Source organism: Tamandua tetradactyla, chromosome 10 (assembly GCF_023851605.1).
Source record: "Tamandua tetradactyla isolate mTamTet1 chromosome 10, mTamTet1.pri, whole genome shotgun sequence".
Classification (NCBI taxonomy): Eukaryota; Metazoa; Chordata; class Mammalia; order Pilosa; family Myrmecophagidae; genus Tamandua; species Tamandua tetradactyla.
In genome coordinates, this window is record NC_135336.1 from 23352765 (window position 1) to 23378891 (window position 26127).

Sequence of the window (26127 nt, forward strand, 5' to 3'; positions counted from 1 at the left end):
ATTGGGTCAGGCTGTCCATGATTGATCTTCAGGGCAGACATTTCAATATGTAAAGAGAGAGGGGGAAGGAGAAGGAGAGGGAGAGAGAGACAGAGATGGAGAAGGGGGTATCTTAAAGCCTTGTTTTGCCTCTGAGCTGTCGGGAGGCATAGCGCAGCGAAGAAAATTGGGAGTGGGTGAATGGCAAGTAGGATTACAGCAATTTCAATACTCTGGCAAATCCGACAAGGAAATACACAGCTTTTTTTTTTTCTTTCAATTTTAAATGGAGCATTCATCAATTCACTGTCATTTAAAACAGTGCAACTAAAATCGAGGTGTTCGATGTGTCTTTTGTCCCTCCTTCCTCAGAGGAGAGGAGTCTGGGGCATCCTCATCCCTGTCGGAATCTCTGGGTTCTCTCTGAACCAGGCTTCTTCCGTTTTAGGAATGCAGTATGTTTTCCGTGACTGCGCTGCCTCCGCCACTGATGACAAAGCCCCGTGAGTTGGACACTACGAGCGCCGGGGACATCTCTTCGGCACCCTCCGGCTCCGGCTGGTGGTCCCCACCTACGGGCCCCTGCAAGCCTGCCTCCTGGATGGTCAGTTCCGAGCCCGACTCCCCGCACTGCAGCGGGAGGAGCGCCTGGTGTCTAGTATCATTGCTTTTCTGGGCCTCCAGGGAGTTTCGGTGTGTGGAATTCCTGTGGGCCACGGCGTTCTTCTGGGGCTCGTCAAAGCTCAGCGAGAAGGTGACCGTGCCGCTGCCAAAGATGACCTTCTGCTTGCATCTGGGCTGCTGCTGCGATTGCAGCTGCTGCTGGGTCAAGGCCTGCTGCTGCTGCTCCTGCTGGGTCAGGGCCAGGGGCTGCTGCTGCTGCTGCTGCTGCTTCTGCTTCTGTCTCTCCGGCTGCGGGAAGGGGTCTTCGCTGTTGCTCTTGCTGCTGATGGAGGAGGAAGGGGTGGATCCCACGGAGCCCCCGAGGCTGCCGGATCGCTTGCGGGAGACGTTGCTCCGGCGCAGTGTGGCCCGGGCGGCCACCTTGAAGGCGTGGGCCGCGGTGCTGCAGCGCACCTCCTCGATGGTGTTGCGGGAAGGCTTGAAGAGGATGATGTAGACCTTGTTGAAGAAGATGCACGCCAGCAAGCCGAAGCTGGCCGCCAGGATGGCGATCACCTCCACGGCGGAGACGAACTTGCCGTAGGTGCTGGCGTAGGCCGGAATGAAGGAGATCCAGACGATGAAGAAGATGAGCATGCTGAAGGTGATGAACTTGGCTTCGTTGAAGTTCTCCGGCAGCTTCCGGGACTTGAAGGCAAAGAAGAAGCAGATGGCAGCCAGCAGGCAGGTGTAGCCGATGAGGAAGCCCAGCGCCATGAGCGAGCCCTCGTGGCACGTGATGAAGATGATCTCATCTTCCAGCTCATGGTTGCGGTAGCTTGAGGGGGGCGCTGTGTAGAGCCAGATCACGCAGATGACGATCTGCATGAAGGTGCAGAGGAAAACCAGCAGGAACTGCAGGTTGAGTCCCCACCATTTGCGGTGGAAGCTCGTGGGGATCTTGGCCTCAAAGACCAGGAGGACGCGGTTGGTTTTCACCAGGATGCATGAGATGCAGAGCACAAAGCTGATGCCGAAGGCCGGCTGGCGGAGGCGGCAGGTCCAGTTCTGGGGCTCCCCGATGAAGAACAGGGAGCTGGAGAAGCAGCAGAGCAGGGAGAAGAGGAGGAGGTAGGAGAGCTCTCGGTTGGTGGCCTTGACGATGGGCGTGTTGCAGAACTTGATAAAGACACCCAGCACGAAGGCTGTCAGGAAAATGCCCAGCACGGCAAAGAGGGTGAGTGCGATCCCGAAGGGCTCTGTCCACGATAGAAACTCAATCTCCTTGGCGATGCAAGAAGTGTGGTTCTCATTGGACCAGAAGTCTTCAGGGCATTTATCACAGGCACTTGCATCTGTAAAATGTCCCAGTGAAGTGTTAGTTCCTGTGTGGCATAGATTATAATATGCACGTGTGTGTCTGTGCTGGTCAGAGTACACTTGGTACTGGATGTGGCCACTTCGTTTTTTAATTGGTGAGATAATTGTGATTTTTACACTACTGTGCTGGCGTGAAACAGTTACGTACCCCCAAAAAGCCATGTTTTTCTAATCTGATCTTGTGGGTGCAGGCCTACTGTTGGGTGGGACCTTTTGATGAGGTTGTTTCCATGGAGATGTGACCCAACAAAGTGGGGGTGAAATCTTTTTATTTGTGAGCTTCAAAATGAGTTTATCATCTAATTAACAAATGTATCAGTTGTGATCTGTCAAAATCATTATTGACACTCAGCTATATAGAGGGTGAGACCTTTTGATTAGGTTGTTTCCATGGAGATGTACACCTGCCCATTCACGGTGGGTCTTAAGAGGGAGACATTTTGCATAGACTCTTGGAGACAGAAAATGCCCTGGGAGATGTTAAGCTAAGAGGTGAAATCCAGAGTTTGCCCCAGACAAGCTAAGAGAGAACCCACAGATGCTTGAAGAAAGAGAATGCCCTAGCAGAAGCCAGAAGGACCTACAGGAGCTGAGAGAGCCATTCTGAAACCAACCCAGGAGCGAAGGGCCCACAGACGTCACCATGTGCCTTGCCATGCATCTGAGGAATCCTGGAAGCAATCGGCGTCTCTTGAGTGACAGTATCCTCTCGTTGATGCCTTAATTTGGACATTTTCATGGCCTTACAACTGTAAATTTATAACCTAATAAATCCCCTTTATAAAAGCAAATCCATCTCTGGTATATTGCATTCCAGCAGCTATAGCAAACTGTAAAAACTACCAAAAATTATGCTGAACCTGACACATTTAATAATTTACTTGGCTAATTTCAGGCGCTTTTGATGGTCCTATTATTGGTTTCCCTTTTGCATGTTGGTGGGAAGGATGAACATATTTCTTTTAACAATACCAGCTGGAGATTTGTAGCAGAGAATTAGCAACTTTGCTGAAGAGGTGACGGGTGGCTGCCCTGAACACCAGGGAGGTCTGGCATGATCTCATAGAATGATTCAAACTCAGTCTGACTTATTTTGGATATATGGGTGGGCTTTGTAGATATGCCCGGCCAGAGTAGACTTCTTCTTAAATCAAGGCAGTGAAGCCCACGCGTAGGTCTGTGCTTTCCTCACTCCACATGTAAGGGTTCCTAATGAGGGAGGCTGCAGACACATTTAATCAACAAATGTTTATTAGGTCTCATAATGTCCCAGGCAGTGAGCAGTTCTGGGAAGTGAAAGGAGACTAGACTTTGCAGTCAGAGATCTGGATGAGAATCTTGACCCTGCAATTACTAGCTGTGTGACTTTTGTTAGCTTCCTTAACCTCTCTGGGCCTGAATTTTCTCATCTGTAAAATGGAAGTTGCACGCCATTACAGTGGTGAGGATAGGATGAGATAATGACAGAATAACGATCACAGCTAATATTTATAGGGTGCTGTCAATGTGCCGATGAAGATTTTATTTGACAAAGATTTACCTAGAACTTACCATGTGCCTTATCAATATTAACTTGTTTAATTCTCGAAACTTGTACAATGCCAAGCACCAAACAGGCAAGCTATCATGGCCTCTTAACTCTGGAGCCTGGAACAGGCAGAGCTTTGTCTACTCAAGGCCACTGAATGATAAAAAAGGAAAAATATAAAGGAGAGCAGAACCAGAGTAAAAGACAGGTGTGTTTATAAGTTTTATGGAATTAAAACATCTAACATCCCTTTTCTATCCCCCGCTCAGTGCTCAGTGCTATGCTCAGACATATCCTTGTTAAATGAGAAACTGCGCCAAGTACCAGCCTGGCCCAGCCCTTCCAAGGGCCTCACTGACCGTGGGCCCCCAAAGTGGACCAAGCGCAGCTATTGCCCCTACCTGTCTCGTCACTGTACTCCCCATCAGGACACTCCACGCACTCAAAGCAGCAGGTGGGCTCCCCCTCAATGATCCCTTTCCTGGTCCCTGCCAGGCAGTCTCGGCTGCAGTTGGAGAAGGGCACCTGGAGGACAAAGAGCACAAGCGTGAGTGGCTGCAGCTTCAGGCTCCGTCTTACAGGCCTTTAAGACGGGCTGCCATAGGCAAGGGGGAGTAGGGGTTGGGCACAAGGACTGGTGTGGTAGGCTCCGGGCAGGCTCCAGGCAGAGGAAGGTCCAAAGGTCTGTGCTCTCTGTCTCTGTGAAAGGGGGAAATGCCTCTGGGCATCCACGAACACACACAAACACACACACTGACACATCTCTAGGACTCTAGGATGACTAATTGCTGGGAATCTACACAGTGACCAAAACACCTGCTTACATAGTCTCCCCAACCCATCCCTCCAGGCCCCAGAATAAGACATCTGCTTATCTAACATGGAATCAAAAGCTTGAGACAAAGTAAAAGCTGTAGGGACATGAACCCACACACACAGTGACAGTCACGTGGGGACGTGCTGAGATGAGAGGAAATTTGCTTGGAAATGAGACTCTGAACTCTGCAAGAATTGTCATTCTTGCAGTTTTATTTTAGGCTTTACAGGGTGATTCCCACTTTTCAGGGGCGGAAATCAGGACTCAGAGAGGTTGGCAACTTATCTAAAGTCACCCCTTGAGTGAGACTCCTCTGCTCCTAGTTCAGTGCTTTTTCTAGTTCTTTTGCACTCAATGACTGGATTGTGCAGGATAGGCTCAGGCACTAGAAAGGGGACAGCCCATGTGCCAACTGGGTTTCTCCAAGCTCTGACTTGTTTAGACGTGTGTCAGAGAAACTGCCATAAGCGGGACCCCATCCATATGTGAATCTCTACACTAGGATGGATGCTGCTGAGCTTTTATCCCCTAACACGTGATGCTCAAGGATTGCTAAGGGTTGGGCTCATGATCCGCAATTCTTTGCGTGTGTGTTGCATGAATTTTTAAAGCAGTAGCCCTGATAAGTAAATGTTCATCTCGGTGCTAGTCTTGGATTCAAACATAAATCAGGTGTATGTACATGCTGCAGTCATTCCTGATTCCCTGTGTCAATACTACTCCATGAAGTCCCAGTTTTATGATATAATTTCAGAAAGGCAACGCAAAAGCATGTAATTAATCACATTAATCTTCGATTACTAAGTGCTGTTGCCCTAAGCCCATTAGCAGGATACCTGGTTTGGCCAAGTGTGAAACAAAACAGGCAGTTGTATCCTGATTACTAGGCTTTGCTAAACATGTGGCTGGGTGATGGCTCATTATCAGATGGGTCTTATTTGATAATAAGACTGACGAATGAGAGATGCCTGGAATTTTAAACTTAATGTTATGCTCACAGTCCTGCCTTTCACTGCAAAGCAGAGCTGGGACTAGGGTGACACAAGTGAGGCTTTTGTCTTGGCTGCAAAATTTAAGGGGACACCCAAAAATCCAGAGGTCAAGAAGAATAATATTTCAATGCAATATTTAAAAAAAATCAAAATTGATGCAAAGCAAATCTGTGATGCACAAAATATCAAAAATCAAAATAAAGACAGGATCGGTGTTACTGGCTTTAGGCGCCAATGTGACTCAGCATGGTGCTACTGCAAAGAGTTCTTCCTTGTTTGGGGGGGAAAAATGATTGAAAGAGTTTCTCTAGAACCACGGGTTCTATGGACTTGTCCAGTGCTTGATTGTTTTAGAAATCTTTTTAACTTTAGATAAAGATGGGTGTTTCTGAGGCCACGTTGCTCATGGGAAAGGGGAACTGGGAGGCCGTACTGGCAGGCTTCCACAGAGCAGGGTATCGCTCATAATGTGAGCCTGATTTCTCCTTGGTTATAAGGATGAGCATATACCAAATGAGTTTTATCACGTGGCCTCTCCAGGGTGCCAGGGTAATTCAGACATATTTCTTTCTTCACAATAATAACTATTTTTCACTCTATTTAAATCAAGGAGTCATTTTCAAGGTAAAGCCATGGTCTTAAAAAGTGTACTTGGCTTTCCAGTTCCTGCCGAGATGATATATAAGTTTAGATTTCTGGTTCCTCTCAGCAAAATCAACCCTGGAAAACCTACAGAGAGAAGCAAAGAATTCCAGAAATGTAAAACATCTGAGAGAAATTCCCGGGAAGGCCAAATGCTGCTTGAACTGGTGAGGGTGCATGAATGGGGGACAGAAGTGGGATGACTGAATGGACTTAAATTAGAGAAATGCAATTTAAGTACCCCTCTTGCCTCTTTCCTATTTTTGCCTTGGGGACAATCCTTCTCTGCCTCGTCCTACAAAATTGTTCCCTTACAGGCTCAGACGTCTAGAGCAAGTGATAGTGGAGTAAAATCAGGAAGTGCAAAAGCCCTGCTGGGGTGGAGAGTTGAGTAGAACAGGCAGGGACTGACTCATCTTAGCTGTTCACTCCTAAAGAGGATTGCCTCTTTGTCCAACTCTATTTCTGACTCGAGTGTCTTTAGGTAGCTATTACTGGCATTGGGGGAGGGACAACAATTTTTTATGCAAGATTGTCCCACATATGCAGGATATTCAGCATGCTTGGACCCCAAGTGCTAAGTCCATTAGCATTTCCCCATCATCCTGACAATCCAAAAACCACCCTCTTCCCTTGTCCCCCCACCAAAGGTAGGTAGGATCCCCTCAGCTGAGAGCCACTGCCTTGAGTGATGTTTATGTTTTCTCAAACATTTTGCTGTGGTTGGGGAAAGTCTTAGCCAAAGGAACTGTTGCTAGCTGCGGAGGATGTCAAGGTTGCAAAAAAAAAAAAAATTTTGTTTTAATGTATTAAGAAGACATGGGGCTCAGGTTCTCTCCTCTCTACACTGAATTCTCATGGATTTCACATGAGCCCTGAAAATGCAGAATTGAGTTGAGGGAACGGACTCCTCATTTTGGAAGTCCAGTGCTGAAGCCCAAGGCCCTCCCAAAGGCCAGCACAGGCTCCTGCCTGCAGTGGAGACATATGCAGTTCTGATGGACAGCACGTACCTCCCTGGAGAACCCACTCCACAGGATTTTCTCCTCGTTGATGAAGAGCCGCTCTCCCTTCCTGGCATAGACATTGTAATACCCGACCTCCTTAAACATGATGGAGCCGTCCTCCGGGGAGAGGTGCCAGTTGATGATGGAATAGTTGCCTACCAGGTCCCCACATTCATCGAAAGTCACCTGCTCCCCCATATTGTTGGTAAAGTTGAGGTGCCGTAGGTGCTTCAGGACCTAAAGATGAACAGAGATGAATATTCTGAGTTCAAGCCACAAGGCTGCCACAGATGGCTATGCAGGGTATACAGAAAAGTAATGAGCACCCTTCTCCGTGCCATTGTCATGCCTCTCCTACCTCCCACAGGTAGGACATCTCTAGGTAGCTTCCAAACCTCTCCATACTTTGGCGCCAGGGACCTAAAATTACTTGTCAGCACAAACATTTTATCCATACCACACAGCTTCCACTATTCTTTCCGTATGTCATGCTAATTCTGTCATCAGAAAAAGGAGAGAAGAAGAATGGAGAGGTAGGAACTAACATTTATTTACACTTCATATTGTCAGGCACTGTACTAATGTTTGACAAACACTAATACACATACTGCTCACAACAACCTTCCGGGTAGGTACTAGGATTATTTTCATTTTACAGATGAGAAACACAAGGCATAGAGGGGTCAAGTTACTTGCCCGAGTCATACAACGGTAAGTGCTACAGCTGGGATTTAAATATGGTCATTTTTGCTACTGCACCTGCTTCCAATATAAATTGTTTAGAATGTCCATGGCAAAAGTTTGTCAGAAGTCAGTAATATTTTCTAACTAAATATAATTCTAAAAGCATCATTTGCATGCAAGATTAAACTAGAGTGGTTAGCATCAATTTTCTTCCTCTTATTCAAGTTTCAATTCTGGTTCTTAACGTGCCAGGCAAGCTGCCCTTTCCCTTTTTCTCTGTTTGTGGGTTTTCTGCAATGAAACCCTTCAGACATCAGTGGGAGAATATCTAGAGAAGCTGGAACAAGACCATTTCATGATTAAAAGGTCATTTGCAACACTGGTAAGACTGGACAAACAAATGACTTGAAGGTCTTCAATTGCTGTAAACTTGTGTTGCTATTGGCACGAATTGGAGATTTCCACCACAATGCTAACTTGAGGGCACAAAAACTATCAAAAATTACATTTTTAAAGTTTTCATTAAAAAACTCATTATAAATACAGGACTAGGATTATATACTATTGGCATCAATCAACCAGAAAATATTTATAGAAAATGCATATGTGTTCTGAACCAGGCTGCAGAAATGCAAGGCATGGTAATCCAGCTGTCATGGAGCCTACATATAGATTAGGGTGACAAAATATAAAATATAGATAGCAGATGAATTAGCAAATAGTGCAAGATGAAATATTAAGTTAAGGGCTAATACAGGGTATTAACTGAGAAATTCAGAAGAAATGGAGTTCAAAAGTGCTGGAATGGTCAATGGGGCTTGAAGCATCATCAGGGTTTGGCAAAAGACAGAGGGGAAGGAAGGTGAGGTTAGTGAGGGCAAGGATATTGACTTAGGAATAAATGTGATGTGTTACAGGGGCAGCTCAGACATCAACTTTTCAAGTGTGGATGTACTAGAGAATGGGAAAATACAGAGAAAGACAAAAAGGAGCTGAGGCAAAAGAGCTTAGATTTCATATCCAAGAAGTATGACATAAGATACCAAGTGCTGGAGAGAATGTGGAGAAATCAGAACCCTCAGACACTGCTGGTGAGAATACAAAATTGTGCAGCTACTATTGAAAGCAGTTTTGCAGTTCCTCCAAAAGTTAAAAATAGGTTTACCATTTGACTCAGAAGTTCTCGTTCCCAAGAAAAATGAAAACAGTTGTCCACACAAAAACTTGTATGTGAATGTTCATAGCCGCATATTCACAATAGCCAAAAAGGTAGAAGTAACCCAAATGTCTATCAAGTGATGAATGGATACATAAAATGGAATTCAATGGAATACTATTAGGCCAGAAAAAAGAATGAAATTCTGATACATGCTATAACACGGATGAACCTTGGAGATCTTGTGCCGAGTGAATGAAGCCAGTCACAAAGGACCACATTTTTTGTTTTTTTTTTTTCCCATGGGCAGGCACCGGAAAATGAACCCGAGACTGTGGCATGGCAGGCGAGAATTCTGCCACTGAGCCACCATCGCACCACCCAGACCACATATTTTATGACTCCATTTATATGAAATATCCAGATGAAGCAAATATATAGAAATAGAAAGTAGATTAGTGGTTGCTTAGGGGTGGGGAGAAGGGAAGAAATAGGGGGGAGGGTTGGTGGTGATAGTTAAAGGGTTTCTTTTTAAGATGGTGAAAAATGTTCTAAAACTGATTGTGGTGATGGTTACACAACTCTGAATATACTAAAACCACTGGATTGGTTGGATCACTGAACTGGGCTTTGAATGAATGACCTATATTGTTTGTGAATTACAGATCTCAATAAAGCTGTTAAGAATTAAAAGATATGAAAAGATATCTTTAAAAATCCAATGATGATTTCATTGTTGGAGCTGACGTTCGGCAGCAGGGACCTTGATAAGTAGGTATCCACTAGGGTAGTTGGTATCCAGAGTTGAGTAATGAAAAATGACAAATCCAGCCTGAGCTGCTAGGCAGAAGGAAAGAGGGAGCAATGCAAGCATTTTATCTGGAAAAGGAAGCACCCTTCGATCTTTGTGGCTAGAAATTCCATGCCCACAATTTATTAGAGCAAGCTCCTCTAAAGCAGGAATTGTCTTATTCCTCTCTATATCTGCAGTGGTTTAAAGAGGATCTACATTTTAGTGGTTGCTCAAGCTATGTTGAGTGCTTGGTTTATTGAACACATATTAAATGTGTAGTTTTCCAGCACTGCTAGGTGGACTAGTGATGTCCATGGTGAAATTTTCACCAGTCTGAGGAGAAATGAGAAAAATAAGGTGAATATGGTATCTGTTTTTGAAAGGACAAGTAGACAGAATATCAGTAAAGACTTGAACAGGGGTTTTCTTCTCCCATTCTTTCCACTGCTCTTTTCAAATCTAAACTTGATTTTCTTGCCCACCAGGTTAGCACTGCTTTTGCCATGGCCCTCAGCAATGCTGAGGTGCAAAAGCAGATTAAGCACATGATGGCTTTCATTGAACAAGAAGCTAATGAGAAAGCAGAAGAAATAGATGTAAAGGCAGAAGAAGAGTTCAACATTGAGAAAAGTTGACTTGTGCAAACCCAAAGGCTGAAGATTAAGGAATATTATGAGAAGAAAGAAAAGCAGATTGAGCAGCAAAAGAAAATTCATATGTCCAATCCGATGAATCAAACAAGGCTCAAAGTCCTCAGAGCCAGAGATGACCTTATTACAAACCTACTAAATGAAGCAAAGCAGAGACTCAGCAAGGTGGCAAAAGATACAAACCAGGTACCAAGTGCTGCTGGATGGACTCCAGGGTTTGTACCAGTTGCTGGAGCCCTGAATGATTATTCATTGCAGAAAACAGGATTTCCTTCCGGTTAAGGCTGCGGTGCACAAAGCAATTCCTATGTACAAAGTTGCCATCAAAAAAAAAAAAAAAAAAAAGATGTGGGTGTGAAAATTGATCAGGAGATCTACTTGCTTGAAGATATAGCTAGTGGTGTTGAGATCTATATTGGAGATCATAAAATAAGGATTTCCAATACCCTAGAAAGCCAGCTGGATCTCATAGCCCAGCAAATGATGCGAGACGTACAGGAAGCCTTGTTTGGTGCAAGTGCCAACAGGAAGTTTTTGGACTAAGCCTTTTGGAGATGGAATTCCATCTTCTGTTGCTGTAATATGCAAGTTTCTGATATTTGAAGAACTAAGATTATCTATGTGACTTCCTCTTTGCTGTCCTAATATTGTTATGGTTTTGTCAATAGAATGCCTTTCTGTAGTGGATGCCCTTGGCCTAATTGTTAGCAGTGGAGAAAGTTTCACTTAAAATGATCAGGACCTTACCTCTAGCTCATTTAAAACTAATACAACTCTCAGTTTGTCCTGCAGCATGGAGGTGAAGGAATTGGTTGGAGATTACATGAACTTGCCCGAGTCTTCCACTCTTCTCTAGCTCTTATAATCTAGTCTAGAGATATATCTGGAATTTTGTCTTTATGTTTAAAACTCCTGTGGGGCATGCATCCTTTTTAGCTGTAGTAACTTCACTGTTAACCCTTCTGAGCTTAGAAGTTTTCTTTATGTGTAAACCTGATTTAAAATCAAAGTCATGAAAATGAGCTTTGTTTATTAAAACAAAAAGTTTATGTGGATCTATTTTTTTTTTTTGCAAGGCATTACAAGTTAATGGTTTAAAGACAAAAGTCCTTACTGAGATACTGAGAAAAGACCCATTTTCCATTATCTGTCTTCTACAAAAATTTACAACTTAATTGAGATAGTATTTTATTAGCTTAAGCAGAGTCAACGAAGAAAGGAAACTAAGGGCTTGGGGAAGTTACTGCGTGCTAAGCCTAATTCTTTTCACAAGCGCCTTTTCTTTCTCCAATCCCCATTTATTTTTTCCTCACATAACTGCTAGGGGCTGCCCAAGGTCTTGCAGTTTATACATGACAGAACTAGAATTTTAATTTGGGTCTGTCTGACTCTGTCTCATTTTACCAGAGAAAGAGGCCACTATCTTAGTACCATCTTCTTCCTCCTTAATCTGAATTTTAGGTTAGGTGGGGACTAATGCCCATAACTTCTGGATCAGGCATTTTGTTAATAGACTTGACCCCTCTTGTGGGACGTGATTTCTCTCTAGAGCAGCCTCATCGGGGAAGGAATTGAGGTGCAAAAGAAAAACTCTGTTACAGCAAATTCAGTTCTTTAAGATGGTCCAATTATTTAGTGATAGACTCAAGACTCAAAATTCAGTGGTGGATTTACTGCACAACACAAACAGCAAATCCTAAGTTAAACCATGGACTATAGTTAATAGTACCATTATGGTGAAAATGTGTTATCATCAATTGCAACAAAGGTTCTATACCAATGCTAAGTGTTAATAATAGGATGGTGTATGGGAATCCTGTATATTATGCATGATTGTTCTGTAATGCATAAATTCTCTAATGAAGAAAAAAATCCCCCCGATGTAATTAAAAAAAAAAACAGACGTGAACAACACTATCAATCAACTTGACCTAACTGACATTTATAGAACACTCAACCTAATAATAGCAGAATACACATATATTTTCCAAGGGCATACAGAATATTTATCAAGATAAATCATATTCTGGGTCATAAGACAAGTTGCAGTAAATTTAAAAATATTTGAATCATAAAAAGTATGTTTTTTTTTGACTCGATTGAAATTAAATTAGAAATTAATAACAGAAAGATATTTGGAAAATCTCCAGGTACTGGAAACTAGTAATACCCTTCTAAATAATCCATCAGTTGAAGAAGAAATGAAAAAGAAAGAACATATTTTTTAACTGAATGAAAATGAAAACATAGCATATCAAAATTTGTGGGATGCAACTTTAAAGCAATATTTTTTAAATATTGCTTTTTTAAAGCAATATTTAGAGGGAAATTTATAGCACTAATATCCACATTAGAAAAGAAGAAAGGTCTCAAATAAGTGACCTTAGTTTCAAAGTTAAGAAGCTAAAAATGGAAGAGCAAATTAAACTCAAAGTGGAAACAAGGAAACAATAAAGATCAGAACAGAAATCAATGAAATAGAAAACAGAAAAATAATAAAGAAAATCACTAAACTAAAAACTGATTCTTTGGGAAGCTCAATAAAATTAATGGAACTGTAGCCAATTCCACACAATGTAGATGATGTGGAAAAAGTCTTGAAGGACAGAAACTATCAAAGCTGACTTATAGATCATTGGAAAGCCCTGTAGCTACTGAAGAAATTGAATTTGTAGTCCAAAATTGTCCCCAAAAGAAAACTGGTCCAGATGGTTTCAATGATGAATTCTGCCAAACATTTAAAAAAGAAGTACTATCAATTCTACACAAACTCTTCCAGAAAATTGAAGAGCAAGCAATGCTTCTCAATTTACTCTATGATACCAGCCTTATTTGGACCAAAACCAAAGATATCACAAGAAAATAAAACTGCAGCCCAATTTCCCTCATGGACATAGAAGCAAAAATTCTTAACCAAATTTTAGCAAATAGAATCCATCCATATACAAAAAAGAAAATAAATCATGATCCAGTGAGGTTTAATCCCAGGAATTCAAGGTTGTTCTACATTCGGCTACATTAACACACTACAAAAGAGAAAACATATGTCATCTCAATAGATAATAGAAAAAGTATTTGATAACATCCAACCTCCATTCCTGATAAAACTCTCAGCAATCTAGGGATGGAAGACAACTTTCTCAACCTAATGAAAGGCATCAATGAAAAACCTGAAGTTAACATCGTATTTAATGGTGAAAGACAAATACTTTCCCTCTAAAATCAGAGTCAAGACAGGGACTAATTCAACATTCTCTTGGAAGTTCTAGCCAATGCAAACAGGTTGAGTTATGCTGATTCAGGCTGAAAACAGGAAGATCTAAGTTCTATATTCAAACAAAAAATAAGCAAACAAACAAGCAATGAGAACTTTCAGATAAAGTAAAAAGCTTAGGACTCACATTTTCAAAGACTTCTCACTAAGGACCACAAAAATTAAAGCTTTTATATAACTGGTGGGAACTTACACTTATATATAAAAAGTAAGAAATCCTAAAAATTGTCACTATGGAACCATGGCCAACACAGTTTCTCCTTCTGTGTTGTACAGTTACAGAGGTGTAACTGTAACTTATGTTTTTGTGTTCTGATTAAAAAAGAAAAAGTACCTTCTAGATTAAAACAAACAAACGAGGAAACAATAGCGTAATTTATTTTAAGATGGGCTAAAAGATTTACTTAAGAGTGGAAAGGAAGACATTTTAGAAGCACTATAGTTTTCACAGGATAAAATGTTAACTTTTTGTAAAGGAAAAAGGAGGGTCTTGGATCTTTCTGGGGAAATATGTCCTTTGAAAGCTGTAACTGAATAGACTTTGCATGTCATGTTTTCAGTTGTAGAAATACATTTAACACTCAGTAAACATTAAAACCATGGGACAAACTGATTATGAAAATTCCACTACTTTCCTGAGGAAAAGGGAAGTTTGAATCATCACAGTGCAATGACATCAGAGTAATAGCTGGAAGTTGCTCGAAAAGAGCAGTAAGTTGCATAGTTCTGATTTCTGACAAGTGTAAATATCATGTAATCACCACTAGCATCATCTGAAAATGTTCCCGAGTACCTCTTACCAGGCAATCCTCACCCCTACTCCTAACCTCAGGCAACCCCTGGTCTGGTTTTCATCTCTAGAGATAAATGTCATATAAACGGAATCACATAGTATGCACCACTCAGTCTGATCCTTTTGCTCAGCATGTTTTTGACATTCATGTACCTTATGGTGTGTGTCCACCTTTGTGTTTGACATTTTCTTCAAGGAATAGCCCTTCCCCATGTCCATGAATGCTACCTGCCCTTCAAGGTTTGTCTTAAATGACACCTTTTATTTTCTGCCTTGCTTCAAATCCTAACCCTCACAGCAGCACAGTGCTTCATCCTCACAGTAGGTGTGTAAATAAAGTGACTTGAGCATGAAATATTTTCTAGTCAAAATTTGCACCTTGTACAACTCAACAACAAAAAGACAGACAATTCAATGAAATGAGCATTTCTCCAAAGAAGATGTACAAATTGCCAATAGTATGTACAAAGATATCTACATCATTAGACATTAGGGAAATGCAAATCAAAACTACAATGAGATAAACTTTCACATGCACTAGAATGGCAACTACAAAATAAAGGAAAATAAGTGTTGGAGAGGATGTGGAGAAATAAGAACACTCATTCATTGTTGGTGGGAATGTAAAATGATGCAGCTGCTGAGGAAAATAGTTTGTTGGATCTTCAGAAAGTTTGGTATAGAATTACTACATGATTTGGCAATCCCACTTCTAGGTATATATCCCCAAAATTGAAAGCAGGAACTCAAACAAATATTTGAACACTAATGTTCATAGAGACATTATTCACAATTGCCAAAAGTTGCAAACACCCCAATGTCCATCCACAGATGAATGGATTACAAAAATGTGGTATATACATACAAGGGAATATTATTCAGCCATAAAAAAGGAATGAAGTTCTGGGTGGGCCACGGTGGCTCAGTAGCAGAGTTCTCACCTGCCATGCGGGAGACCTGAGTTCATTTCCAGGTGCCTGCCCGTGGCAAGAAAAAAAAAGGAATGAAGTTCCGATGCATGCTACAATATGGATGAAACTTGAAGACATCATATTGAGTGAAATAAGCTAGATACAGAAAGAAAAATATTGTAGGACCTCACCAATATGAAATAATTAGAATATGCAAACTCATAAAGTGAGAAACCAGAATCTAGATTACCCAAGGTCTGGGTGGGGGTAGCGAATGAGGAGTTAATGCTTAATTGCTATGTAATTTCTGTTTGAAGAGATGAAAAAAATTCTGGTGATGGTTGGTGGTGATGGTGACACAACATTATGAATGTAATTAATACCACTGAATTGTATAGTTGAAAGTAGATATCATTTGAAATATTAGGGTTTTAAAAATTGTACCTGTTCCTTTAATAGCCAATTATTTGCTTACTAAGCCATTTCTGTAAGTATGTTTAATATTTCCTTTAGCCTGTTGCCGTGTAAGTTTAGCATCTGAATACCTTATTTTCTGCCGAATACCTTCCTTGCTTTCAATTCACATAACTGGGTGGATGTGTAAACCATTTATCCTTAAAAGTAAGCATGGGAATATTTAAATTGATCACCACTTATCCGCAAAAAAGAAACCCAAGTTAAAAGATAGTTTAGGTCTTTCCCCCCAGAGAGAGCACTCTTCTGCTTTTAGAATTTTAAAAGTGGGAACTAATACTTCCATCAAAAAAGAGAATATAAAATTTTACTTGAGATTACAATTCATTATAATTTGCTTTCAATTTATTTTATTTAGGGAGGGATATGAAGAGATGGAGGTACCAATGAAGGGGAAGAGAGAGGAAAAAAGCTGATAGAAAGTAATATAGAACCTGATATATAGACTCAAAGAGAACTGCAGGCTCACAAAGAAAAATAAACACTGATGAAGACATTTTATCTGGAAAGAGGGGCAAGTACATATAATATGCACACACATAGATGGTGACATTCCCTTTTATGTGGTAATATTCCCATCTTCTGGCCTTTTAGGGTATTTCCTCTAAAGAATTTTAAAGTCATATGGTGACTAATTATAAGCACAAATGGGAACCACCCTTTGGCACACACTCTGAGGACCAGCTGAATTAAGTCAAAGAGCAGAGACTAGAAACCCCCCTCTTGTCTAGGACTTTCAGCTCTTACATGTGACACAGCTTCTTAGTACAGAGGGAAAATAAAGTGCACAAAGGACCTAGTGCACACAGATAACACGGGATACAGATAACGAGCCTACTGTTTCTCGCCCACATCCTGTGCTGAGAGTATAGGGAAGATTCAGGGCTTATTCTCTTCTCTGGCCTCAGCGACATTATTTTATCTCCCTGCCATGTCCACTGACTCGCACCCAATTCAGCTGCCCCTAACATAAAGCAGTACCAGCAACTCCTGGAAAGTTCAACTCCACTTGACTTCTGATAAGGCTCTATCACCAGGCATGCCTGTTTTGTTTTGTTTTTCTTTCTGTTTTTTGTTTTGCCTTACATCACTTATTCTATGATAACGATTTCAGCGCTTCTTTGGAAATATCCATTATCAAATTATTTTCAGAAGGGGTTAGGCAAAAGTCAATTGTGCAGATAGTTGAAAAGGCAATTTGAACCAAAGGCTACCTTTAGTGGCCTCATTTAGATACTGCTTTTTTGAGATAACTGTTTTTTTTTTCTTGCTTCAATTAGTCCAACTCTGTTTCATTACACGGAGCACACTCTCAAGGTTACAGGCTTACCTGCCAAGCCTCAACTTTCTTGATGTCCGCACAGGAGCCATTGGTGAAGAGCCCTCTCCCAGGTAGGCAGGTGTATATATCTTGCAGGGCATGAGCAATGGAGTAGACCGCCAGGTACACGTTGTAGGATATTCGTAAATGTGTGTAATCCATGTAAGGGGTCTCGACGCTGCTGATGTTCTCATCCCCGGTACAGAGAGGGCGGAAGGCAGTGGAGCTGTTGCTTAACCTGCCACCACCTTCTTCGTGACCTCTCAGGGAGGCGTCCACTGGCAAGGGTCCTTTAGCACCTTCTTGAAGGTGGCAGTTAAATGTTTCTTCCCAAAACTCCTTGGCAAACCCATTGTGGACAGACTTCCTGGGATGTACTTTCTGCAGGAATTCCCGGAATCCTGGGATCTGCCCTGCCTTCAGAGCAAATCCAATGGTGTCTCCGACTACATGGAAGTACTCAGGCATGGCTATCAAAGAGGAGCTTGCCCAGGCCTCGCTGGCCAGCCAGATCCTACCCGTGATGTTGCGTCGGACGATCTCCTTGATGAGGGGCTCCAGGTCCGGGCCACTGGAGAAAACTACGATGACTTTGGCCGTGGAATTCTGGATCACCTCTACCACCTGCTGGATCTCTTCCTCATCAGAGTACTGGGAGATGAGTTCGCTGAAGTCGATGCAGATGTCCCTTTCCTCAGCTTCTTCTCGGAACTTCTCAATGCCCGGCCGGCCATAGTCATCATCAGCTGCGATTGTGCCCACCCAGTTCCAGCGAAAGTACTCGATGATGTCTGCCATGGCGGTGGCCTGATGTTCATCATTGGGGATGGTGCGGAGGAAGGACTTGAACTGATTCTTGTTGCTGAGGAGTCTGCTGGAGGAGGCATAGCTGACCTGGAAGGACCCAAGAACACAGACTGAGCTAGTGAGATGCCAGAGGAGCGCCAAGGCTGTTGTGGAGATTGCTTTCCGGACATCTGTGAATCTAATTGATCAAACACAGCGTCCACTGCAAACACGGTGAAAGGGTGAGGGCAATCAAAATCTCTTCTGCTCCCTCAAGCAACTGTCAGTTCAACGGGGAGGATTCTAATTCCTAATGTGAGTTGGGATAGGGCAAGAGGCCCACCCCATTGTGCACATGTGTGTAAGTAAGAAAGTGGGCAGGGGCACGTACTCCAGGGGGAACCCTACAGGGAGGCAGTATGCAAGGAGAAAAACTGCTAGACTTTCAAAGCAGAACAGATTTGAGGTTGAATCTCAGCTCTGCCACTTATAGAATTGACCTTGAATAATCTGCCCAAACACTAAAAGCCTCATTTTCTCATCTGTAATATCAAATGGGGGATATTAATACTTACCTTGCAGTACTCTCATGAATATTAAGTAACAAAGTATGTGCACAGTGCCGGACTCAAAATGGCAGTGCTCAATAAATCACAGTGGCTGTTATCTAGCATAAAGGGTGCAAGGGATGTCTAAATTCCTAGGGAATGCACGAATATATGTTCCCACATATAAACTCTTTTAGATTTTTCTTCACAATTCTACCTTCAAAAATGGGCCTGGCCATAAAATCAACCCACCCACAGTAGGATCAATGTCTCCTTTCAAGAAGAGAACTGCTACACGGTTCTCTAGTTTCTTCTCATCTTCTCTATGCTGCCTTGTTGGTTATAATATTTCCACATATTCAGGATCTGCTTTTGAGCCCAGATTCTGGTCTGAGCATACTGACTTCCCCTTTCCTGTGATGCACACTTTGTCCATTACTCATCTCGGGGAGGAATCGGGAATTAGGTCCATAACCCACAACTCTCTCTTCTTCAGAGAGCCCCAGGAGTTTCCTTTTCCTATTCTGCCTAATTTCTCTCTTCCTGCCCTCCATCTACTCCCCCTCCCCGCTGCTAGCCCTCACCTCCTATGTGCTTTAGATAAAAGTAACCTCAATTGCAGTCATTTCTGAGAAATGTTTATCATTTAAGCTCAATTAGCCATTTGGACCCATTAGGCTCAATTCCCATGCACCACAATAACAATGGTGTACCTCAATAAACAGCAACAGGAAAACATCTTTTCCTCTCATGGCTTTTCAGTGTGTTCAACCAGCACCCAGCCTTCTGCTGTCTCATTTCAGGTGACGGCTAGGTCCGCTTGACAGGCTTTTATGTGGATCTCAAAACCTTACAGAGGCTGAACAGGAGCCCTGGAGAAGCTGTCTTGGCTGGCTTCCACTTATTAAAATCTGGCCAGTTCTACATCTAAGCATGGGCAGGGACCACTCTTCCCAAGGGGAAGGAAGCCTTCCCTTTGATAATAAGAAGTAGCCACATATGGTGTAAAGCTTCAGTTAGTGCTAAGTTTCTCAGACTATTTTACACCATGCATATGTAGAAAATGGGGTAAAATGGAAGGGGTTGATCAACCCTGTAGGGGTGTTATGATCACCCCGCTTCCTCCTGACCCCCCAGAGTTTGAGGTGATCAGTGTCCTGGCAGGTTTTGGCCCATCCATTTGCAATAGTCCACTGAATTGTGGTTCCCCAGTTAGGAATTTCCAAGTTACTGGACAATTTCTTCTGAAAAACTAAAGTCAGAACGATTTTATGCTAAGTGGAATTTCTGCTATGTCATGAAGAGTGCTTAATATCTCTTGTTCTCCAGTTTGTTGGAGAGGTTTTGAACTCATAAAAAACAGGTTGAAGAAATTTGGAAGAATGGACTGCAATGCCTTTCTAATAATTCTCACCATTTGAAACAAGTAGTTTTCTATGTACAGTGTTCTAAAATGAATTTTTCCAAAATGTTTCTGCTTATCAATGAATAATTTCTACATTAACATGTAAAGGCATTGGCCAATGAAAACAAATGGGCCAAGTTTGCTGAGGGCGAGCATGGCTTTTCTCTTGAGAGCTCTGATTTTGGACACTATATTGTAAAAATGTCCCTTTATCAGAATAAGGATAAGCACCTTCTTAGTCTACCATGGAAGTTCATGAAGCAGGTGGTCAAATTATGTAATTGATTTAGACGTTATAGTTTGTTGACAAGTCGAATGAGGTTTTAGCAAATGCAAGTCTTACCTGGGCATTCTGTAAATCCATCCACTATCACTTGCTCCCTTATCTTCTTTTGAAAAATGGATCGAAAAGGGTGTTAAAGGAATTACAAATTAAAAACAAAAATTTCTCTCATGGATAGGTTCTTTTAAAGAATATAACATTTGTCTAGTTTTTAAAAAAGAAAATAAACTAGAAAAGTGTGACAAATACAGTGGTGTCCATCCCTACTTAAAAAAAAAAACACCTTAAATGCTCACAAACACTTTTTAAATGTAAGTGGGGAGAATTTTATGAATGATTCAGAAAATTGTTCTAACCACACTGGTTCTAAGTGGTATGCTTATTCCATCCACAAGGTGGCGAAACTGGCATAAGAAACATCAGTGGGCCTTGGCCCGCACCCTTCAGGGCAGAAGTTTCCAACCAGGACTACACCTTAGAATCACCTAGGGAGCTGCTGAAACCTCAGAGGCTAAGGCTGCCTCTCAGACCAATTAAATCAGAATCTTTGCAGGTGGCGGTGGACCTCAGGCATTCGCATTTTTAAAATTCTTGGAGCGATTCCAACAAGCAACCATGGCAGAGAAACAGTGCTGTAGATAAACTGACATCGGTTTGACTGATAATCAGTAGACAAGGTCTCAACACAAAGAACCAAAACCCTCCCCTTCATGCTCTTGCTTCCCCTGATGACAATGACATCTTGTGCCTGTTGGCCTTGGGGTAACAACGGCTTATTTTAAGTGTGTATTTAAAATAATACTGCACAATGTGTCAAATTTAAAAGATGCCCTTCACATTTATGAATGTGGACTTTGTCAGATCGCCTTAGCACAAAAGTGACAGAGCGGGGGCTTCCCCATGGGAAGCACCTTTAATTCCCTGAAGTGAGGATCCGGGAAACGATGACAAGATGTTCTCCGTTGTCAGTCATGGGTATGTAAAGGGATGACATCTACGACCCATGAAACAGACTTCTCAACATAAAAATGTGAATTCATCAAATGTACTCATGACTTTTAAATATTAATCATTGAAAAAAGATTTCGAAGGTGCTTCTAAATGTAATTTAAAATTTGATTTCAGGGATGTATCACAATTGAGTTGATCCCCCATTATGGACAGTTAGGTTGTTTCCAATTTTTCAGTATTATAAAATGATGTCATGCATCCATAAACATTAACATGAAAAAAGGTTTGCTTTGGTGTTGGGGGTGGGGGTGGATCAGGTTTTGAAATGGCATGTAGAGTTTGCTGTTTTTTTTTTATTTTTGGTGAAAATAATATGCAACTTTGAACAAATGTTTCTTAAAGCACTTATAAAGTGCTTTAAAACATTTCAGATATTAGCAGGTGAACTGCTAATATCTGAAAACGCAACCATTTTTCCACCAAGGCTGAGTTCCCACAGGGTGGAGACTGCCTATTCATATATGCTTAATAAGCATTTGTTGAATGAAATAGAATATTCTCCATTTCTAGAACATGCATGACAATGATTTATTAAGTTCCCGTTTTGTGAGAAAATATGCTTTGCTTCCTTCTTGAGGTGAACTTTGAACCAGATGTTAGAGAGGCGGAGTCCTTTAAGGAAATAGGATCAGAACATGATATTTTGGTTTTGAAAGGTGGGATTTACATTATGTTGTAACCAAGAAGTTAGGATTTAAGGGATGATTATAATTTCTGAATCATTATATAGATATTCCTTTTATTCTTGCGGGTATATTGGAGTTGACAGGGGGCAATACCTGAAATCTCCGAACTGTAATCCAGCTGCCTTGATCTCTGATGGGAGTATAGCCTCTATATCTCTGATGATAGTCTAGGCTTGTGCCCTTGTGATTGTAGAAATCTTGTGGCTGACCCTCACTTGTACCCATTTTCTCTGGTTTTTCAACTTTGGAGTCTTGTGATCACTAAAGACAGCCCCTAATGTTTATTAATGAAGGGCCCTGTGTCAGCTCAGAACTAATCCATCCCAAATCCAAAGTGATCTTGATAACCATAGCTGGATCTAACCCAAATGGGCCTGGCTGACATGCACAGTAGCTTAGACTTTAACCTATAAATCACCTATGTCTCAATATAATACTACAAAATCACACCCATTATCATTTTAAGGCTGCCATTTTCTTACATATGTTTGGTGACTAAGCATGTAATTAACCTATGCATGCTCAATAATTAGATCACCTCTAATTATATTTTCTGGAGCCATTGTGCTCAAGATCTAAAATCTGCCCATCTTTTGATACTATAAAACTATCAGAATTACTGCAGTTCAGGGAGACAGATTTTGGGGTTGAAAGGCCTGGCTATAAACTCTCTCTTTAAAATGTTAGCGTCTCAGGAATTGGTCACTGAGCACATCAGGCAAAGAATCTACTGTCTCTGTCTGGTAACAATGTGGTCTCATTCCTTTTTAGTAAAAGCAGAAGAAAACTCACTTACCAAAGGAATGGTGTAAGAAATAAATAGCTGAATACAAAGTTTTATAACAGCTATGTTTAAAAGAATTTTGGAAGAGTAGTGAAAGTCTAGTCGACGTTGTTGACATTGAACTGGGTTTATATGACTTTAAAGTCACTTTTTAAGAAGTTAAAACAATCATTGGTGAGTTTACTCATTTATCTGGTGGTATAGGCATAGTATCTGCTTGCTAAATGAATAAAAACCTACGTTAGCTAAAAAAACCTGTGTCTTAAGCAATCAAGCCCATAAAATACCAACAACCGCTTTTCAATGAATTATACCCGTGTCTTTAAATATAAAAGGATCCAATAAAATATTAGTCAGTGATAAAAGGAAATGAGCTATCAAGTCATGAAAAACACGAATAAACCCTAAATACATATCGCTAAGTCAAAGAAGCCAGCTTGCAAAAGCTACATAGTGACTGATTATAATCAAATCTGTAGAGAGGGTAAATAGGTTCCCAGGAGCTGGGATTGTTGGGGAGGGGAGGATTGAATAGCTGAAGTTCAGGGACTTTTTTAGGGTGATGAAATCATTTTGTATGGTATTCTAATTTGAATACAAGGCATTAAGCATTTTTCAAAACCCACAGAGCTTTACATCACAAATAGTAAACTTTCATGAATGCAAATTAAAAAAAAATCATTTTGGAGGTTGGGGTGGGGGGTGGCTGGATGGAATACAGAATGTGACAAAAGAAACTAAATATATGAAACAACCTCACTGAAATGGAGTGGGGGTGGGGAGGAGAGTAAGGAGTTGACCTAAGTAACTTGGCTGTAAGACTAATGAACAGGGAATTAAAGGAATTACACATAATAACTGTATTCTCTAGTTGAAACAATTATTTCCCACGGGGGTGTGGGCTCTGCTGTCATCTGTACTAGAATTGAGCAACTACCTACGTGGATGGTGGATGATAGAAGTCAAGTGACTTGCTTTCAAAGAGTGCAGTATGGAAAAGGAGAAAAAACAGGAGCAATTTTTGCAGTAGAGAAGACTGATAATCACTCCATCAAGCCAGGCAACCAAGGTTAACATCAATGGCAAGGTCATAATGATAGTATGTCTCTTTGATTTGATGTGATCAGATCTGATTTGATGTGATCAGATCTCTTCCTCCCAAAACATATTATCCTGGTGCAACCATGAGAAAAACCTTAGAAAAATTCCAACTGAGGAATGTCCTACAAACTACCTGATCAGTAGAGCTCAAACTGTTACGGTCATCAAAAACAAGGAGAGTCTACGGTACTGTCAGACCACGACAAAAGCCTAAGGAGATAAGATGATTAAACGTTATGTGGTATCTTGGATGGGATCAGAACAGAAAAAGGACACTAGAGAAAGCTGAGGAAATCTGAATGAATAAAATAATAATAACGTATCAATACTGGTTCATTAATCGTGGCAAAAACCATACCAAAGTAAGATGTTAATGGGAAAACTGGTTGTTGGTATATGGGAACTCTCTATACTGTCTTTGCAATAATTCTGTTAATCTAAAACTGTTCTAAAATGAAAAATTTACTTAAAATCCAATAAACTGACTTGGTTATATACACAAATTAATGGGGTTACAAAAGTGAGTTAGGTAAAAAACATGTTCAGTTGTGTGAATTTATAGCTTTATAGCTTTGGCTATGTGGTAGCACAAGACCTTTAGAACTACTCATGTCGTACTTGGCTTGAAAATCCCAGATGGTCATGATTCAGTGCACTGATGAAATCCCATTTCCAAAAAGTCTTTTGAGCCAATTTAAAGCCAGACATGGAAAAATATCAAAATGCATGGGCCCTGGTGGCCCTCCCCCTGCAGGCCTTCCTCTCCTGCGCCCCCGCCCCCGCCCCCAGGGTCCCATCTGAGCAGGGGTGGGTACCTGGGGAATGTAGAAGAGCCCCAGCAGGTTTGCCACCGCCGTGGAGATGCCCGAGCCTGTTGCACCCACCACGGCGATAGTTGAGGGGATATGCTCAGAGCAGTTGCAGAACTCGTCGAGGTTCAAAGAATCGATTTTGTTCTGTGCAACAAAACTCAGAGTGGCCTCCAAGGCCTTAGAAACGGTGTTGCAAGTGTCGAATATCCTGTATCCCAGTGTCATGTTTGGAAGAAGGGCTGGGCTGCTGTTTATCTCCTCTATGGCAAATATCATGGCTTGTAACCAGCGAAACCCACGGAAGTTATACCTGGAAGAAAGAAGAAATTGAACAAAATGGTGGTCAATGATTTTAGAGTAAGGACAGGGCAAAGCTGGGGGTGAACCCTGGCTCAATTACTCCCTGGTTTCATGATGTTATGCTCTTTGAGTCTCAAGGTCCTCTCTGCAGAGTGGGGATAGCACCTACCTCAGAGGGTGGCTGTGCGGAAGATGACATGAGGCGATTACGTCCATTCTCAGCATGGAACCTCTCTTAGAATTCCGGAGCAATAATAATGAAAGCTGTTACTAGTAATACCATCAAAAACTAATATCTGCCTCAGCTAGTAAAGAATCTGAAGTAGCTAATGGCAGGTACTCGAATTTAAAAAAGAAAAAAAAAAGGACCAAGGAAAATACAAATTTGATTAGGATTTCAATATGTGGGAGCCCAAAAACAACCTCAGATTTGTAGAATCACAAATTTAGACTATGACATGCCTGGAGGTCAAAGGGGAGAGGTAGATGAGAAATCTCATTTTTAAAGACAAACCAAACCAAATACTCATAGGAAAGCTATTATTTCCTGTTTATTTTTGGGTGGTGGAATGATGAGTTTTAAAATTGTGTACTTCCAGTTTATTCACTTCTTTTTTTTAAAGAATGAACATGCATTGGTTTTCAAAGAAAACAATTTTTTTTTTTTTAAATGAAGTTAAGCAAATTAGCAAAGAGAAATGGGTCAGTGACTGGTTCTCACTAGCCTGGGGCTTGGCTCAGTGTGAGGGCTCAATAAATGTGTGTTATCAGTGTAGCAGCACCCAAAGGAGAAAACATAACTCCTCAGGTTCTCCCTTTAGATTGTGGGATTCCATTCTTGGATGCAATGACAGGAGGTAAGAAATGTGATCTGTTATACTCCGTTAGATTATTCAGGTTCTTAACGGCCCTGTTCTGACTTTTAGAATGACACTTCCCCTTAGTCATCTTTTCTAGTATTTCTTCATGTTTCTTTTGTTTATTTGTTTGATTTTATTTTAAATCTGCAAAGATATTCAAAGATAATACAGGATTTTGCTTTACATCATCTGTACTACTAAAATAATTTCATCTTTTTTAAAATATAATTTTTTAAAAGGTATTATTTCAGAGCAAGCTTCTTGCTTGGTCTTAGGTATATGTGGCACATCCTCAACACTGTCCAGAATGGTGCAACAAAAAGGATGTTTGTCCACATAACATGGGTTATGTGGAAGATATAATCAACATCAGTGAAATTCTGCACTTAGTTTCTCCGCATTCATGAGAAAAAATGTCAAATTGGCAAGCTCTCATTAGAACATGAACAGAAGTCCAGTTTTGTTGGAACAACCCTAGTATTCATTTTCATTTTTCCAGTCATCAGGAAGACTGAGGAAAAGTGCTAGACCCCTTCTGGAAGTTTTG

At 41.3% G+C, this 26127-nt stretch overlaps 1 protein-coding gene and 1 pseudogene across 1 annotated transcript in view; one reads left to right on the forward strand and one right to left on the reverse strand.

The window, feature by feature from the left end:
- Positions 1-103: 103 nt before the first annotated feature.
- The window catches only part of CASR (calcium sensing receptor), a 27472-nt gene continuing 1448 nt past the window's right edge, over positions 104-26127 (reverse strand). Inside the window, exons 2-6 of the mRNA XM_077117560.1 lie at positions 24424-24730; positions 17014-17898; positions 6955-7185; positions 3892-4015; positions 104-1937 (exon numbers count right to left, since the gene is read on the reverse strand). Of these exons, the coding sequence (XP_076973675.1) occupies positions 424-1937; positions 3892-4015; positions 6955-7185; positions 17014-17898; positions 24424-24730 (3061 nt within the window). The 3' untranslated portion in view covers positions 104-423. The remainder of the gene's footprint in view (positions 1938-3891; positions 4016-6954; positions 7186-17013; positions 17899-24423; positions 24731-26127) is intronic.
- LOC143647835 (V-type proton ATPase subunit E 1 pseudogene) lies at positions 10085-10774 on the forward strand (annotated as a pseudogene).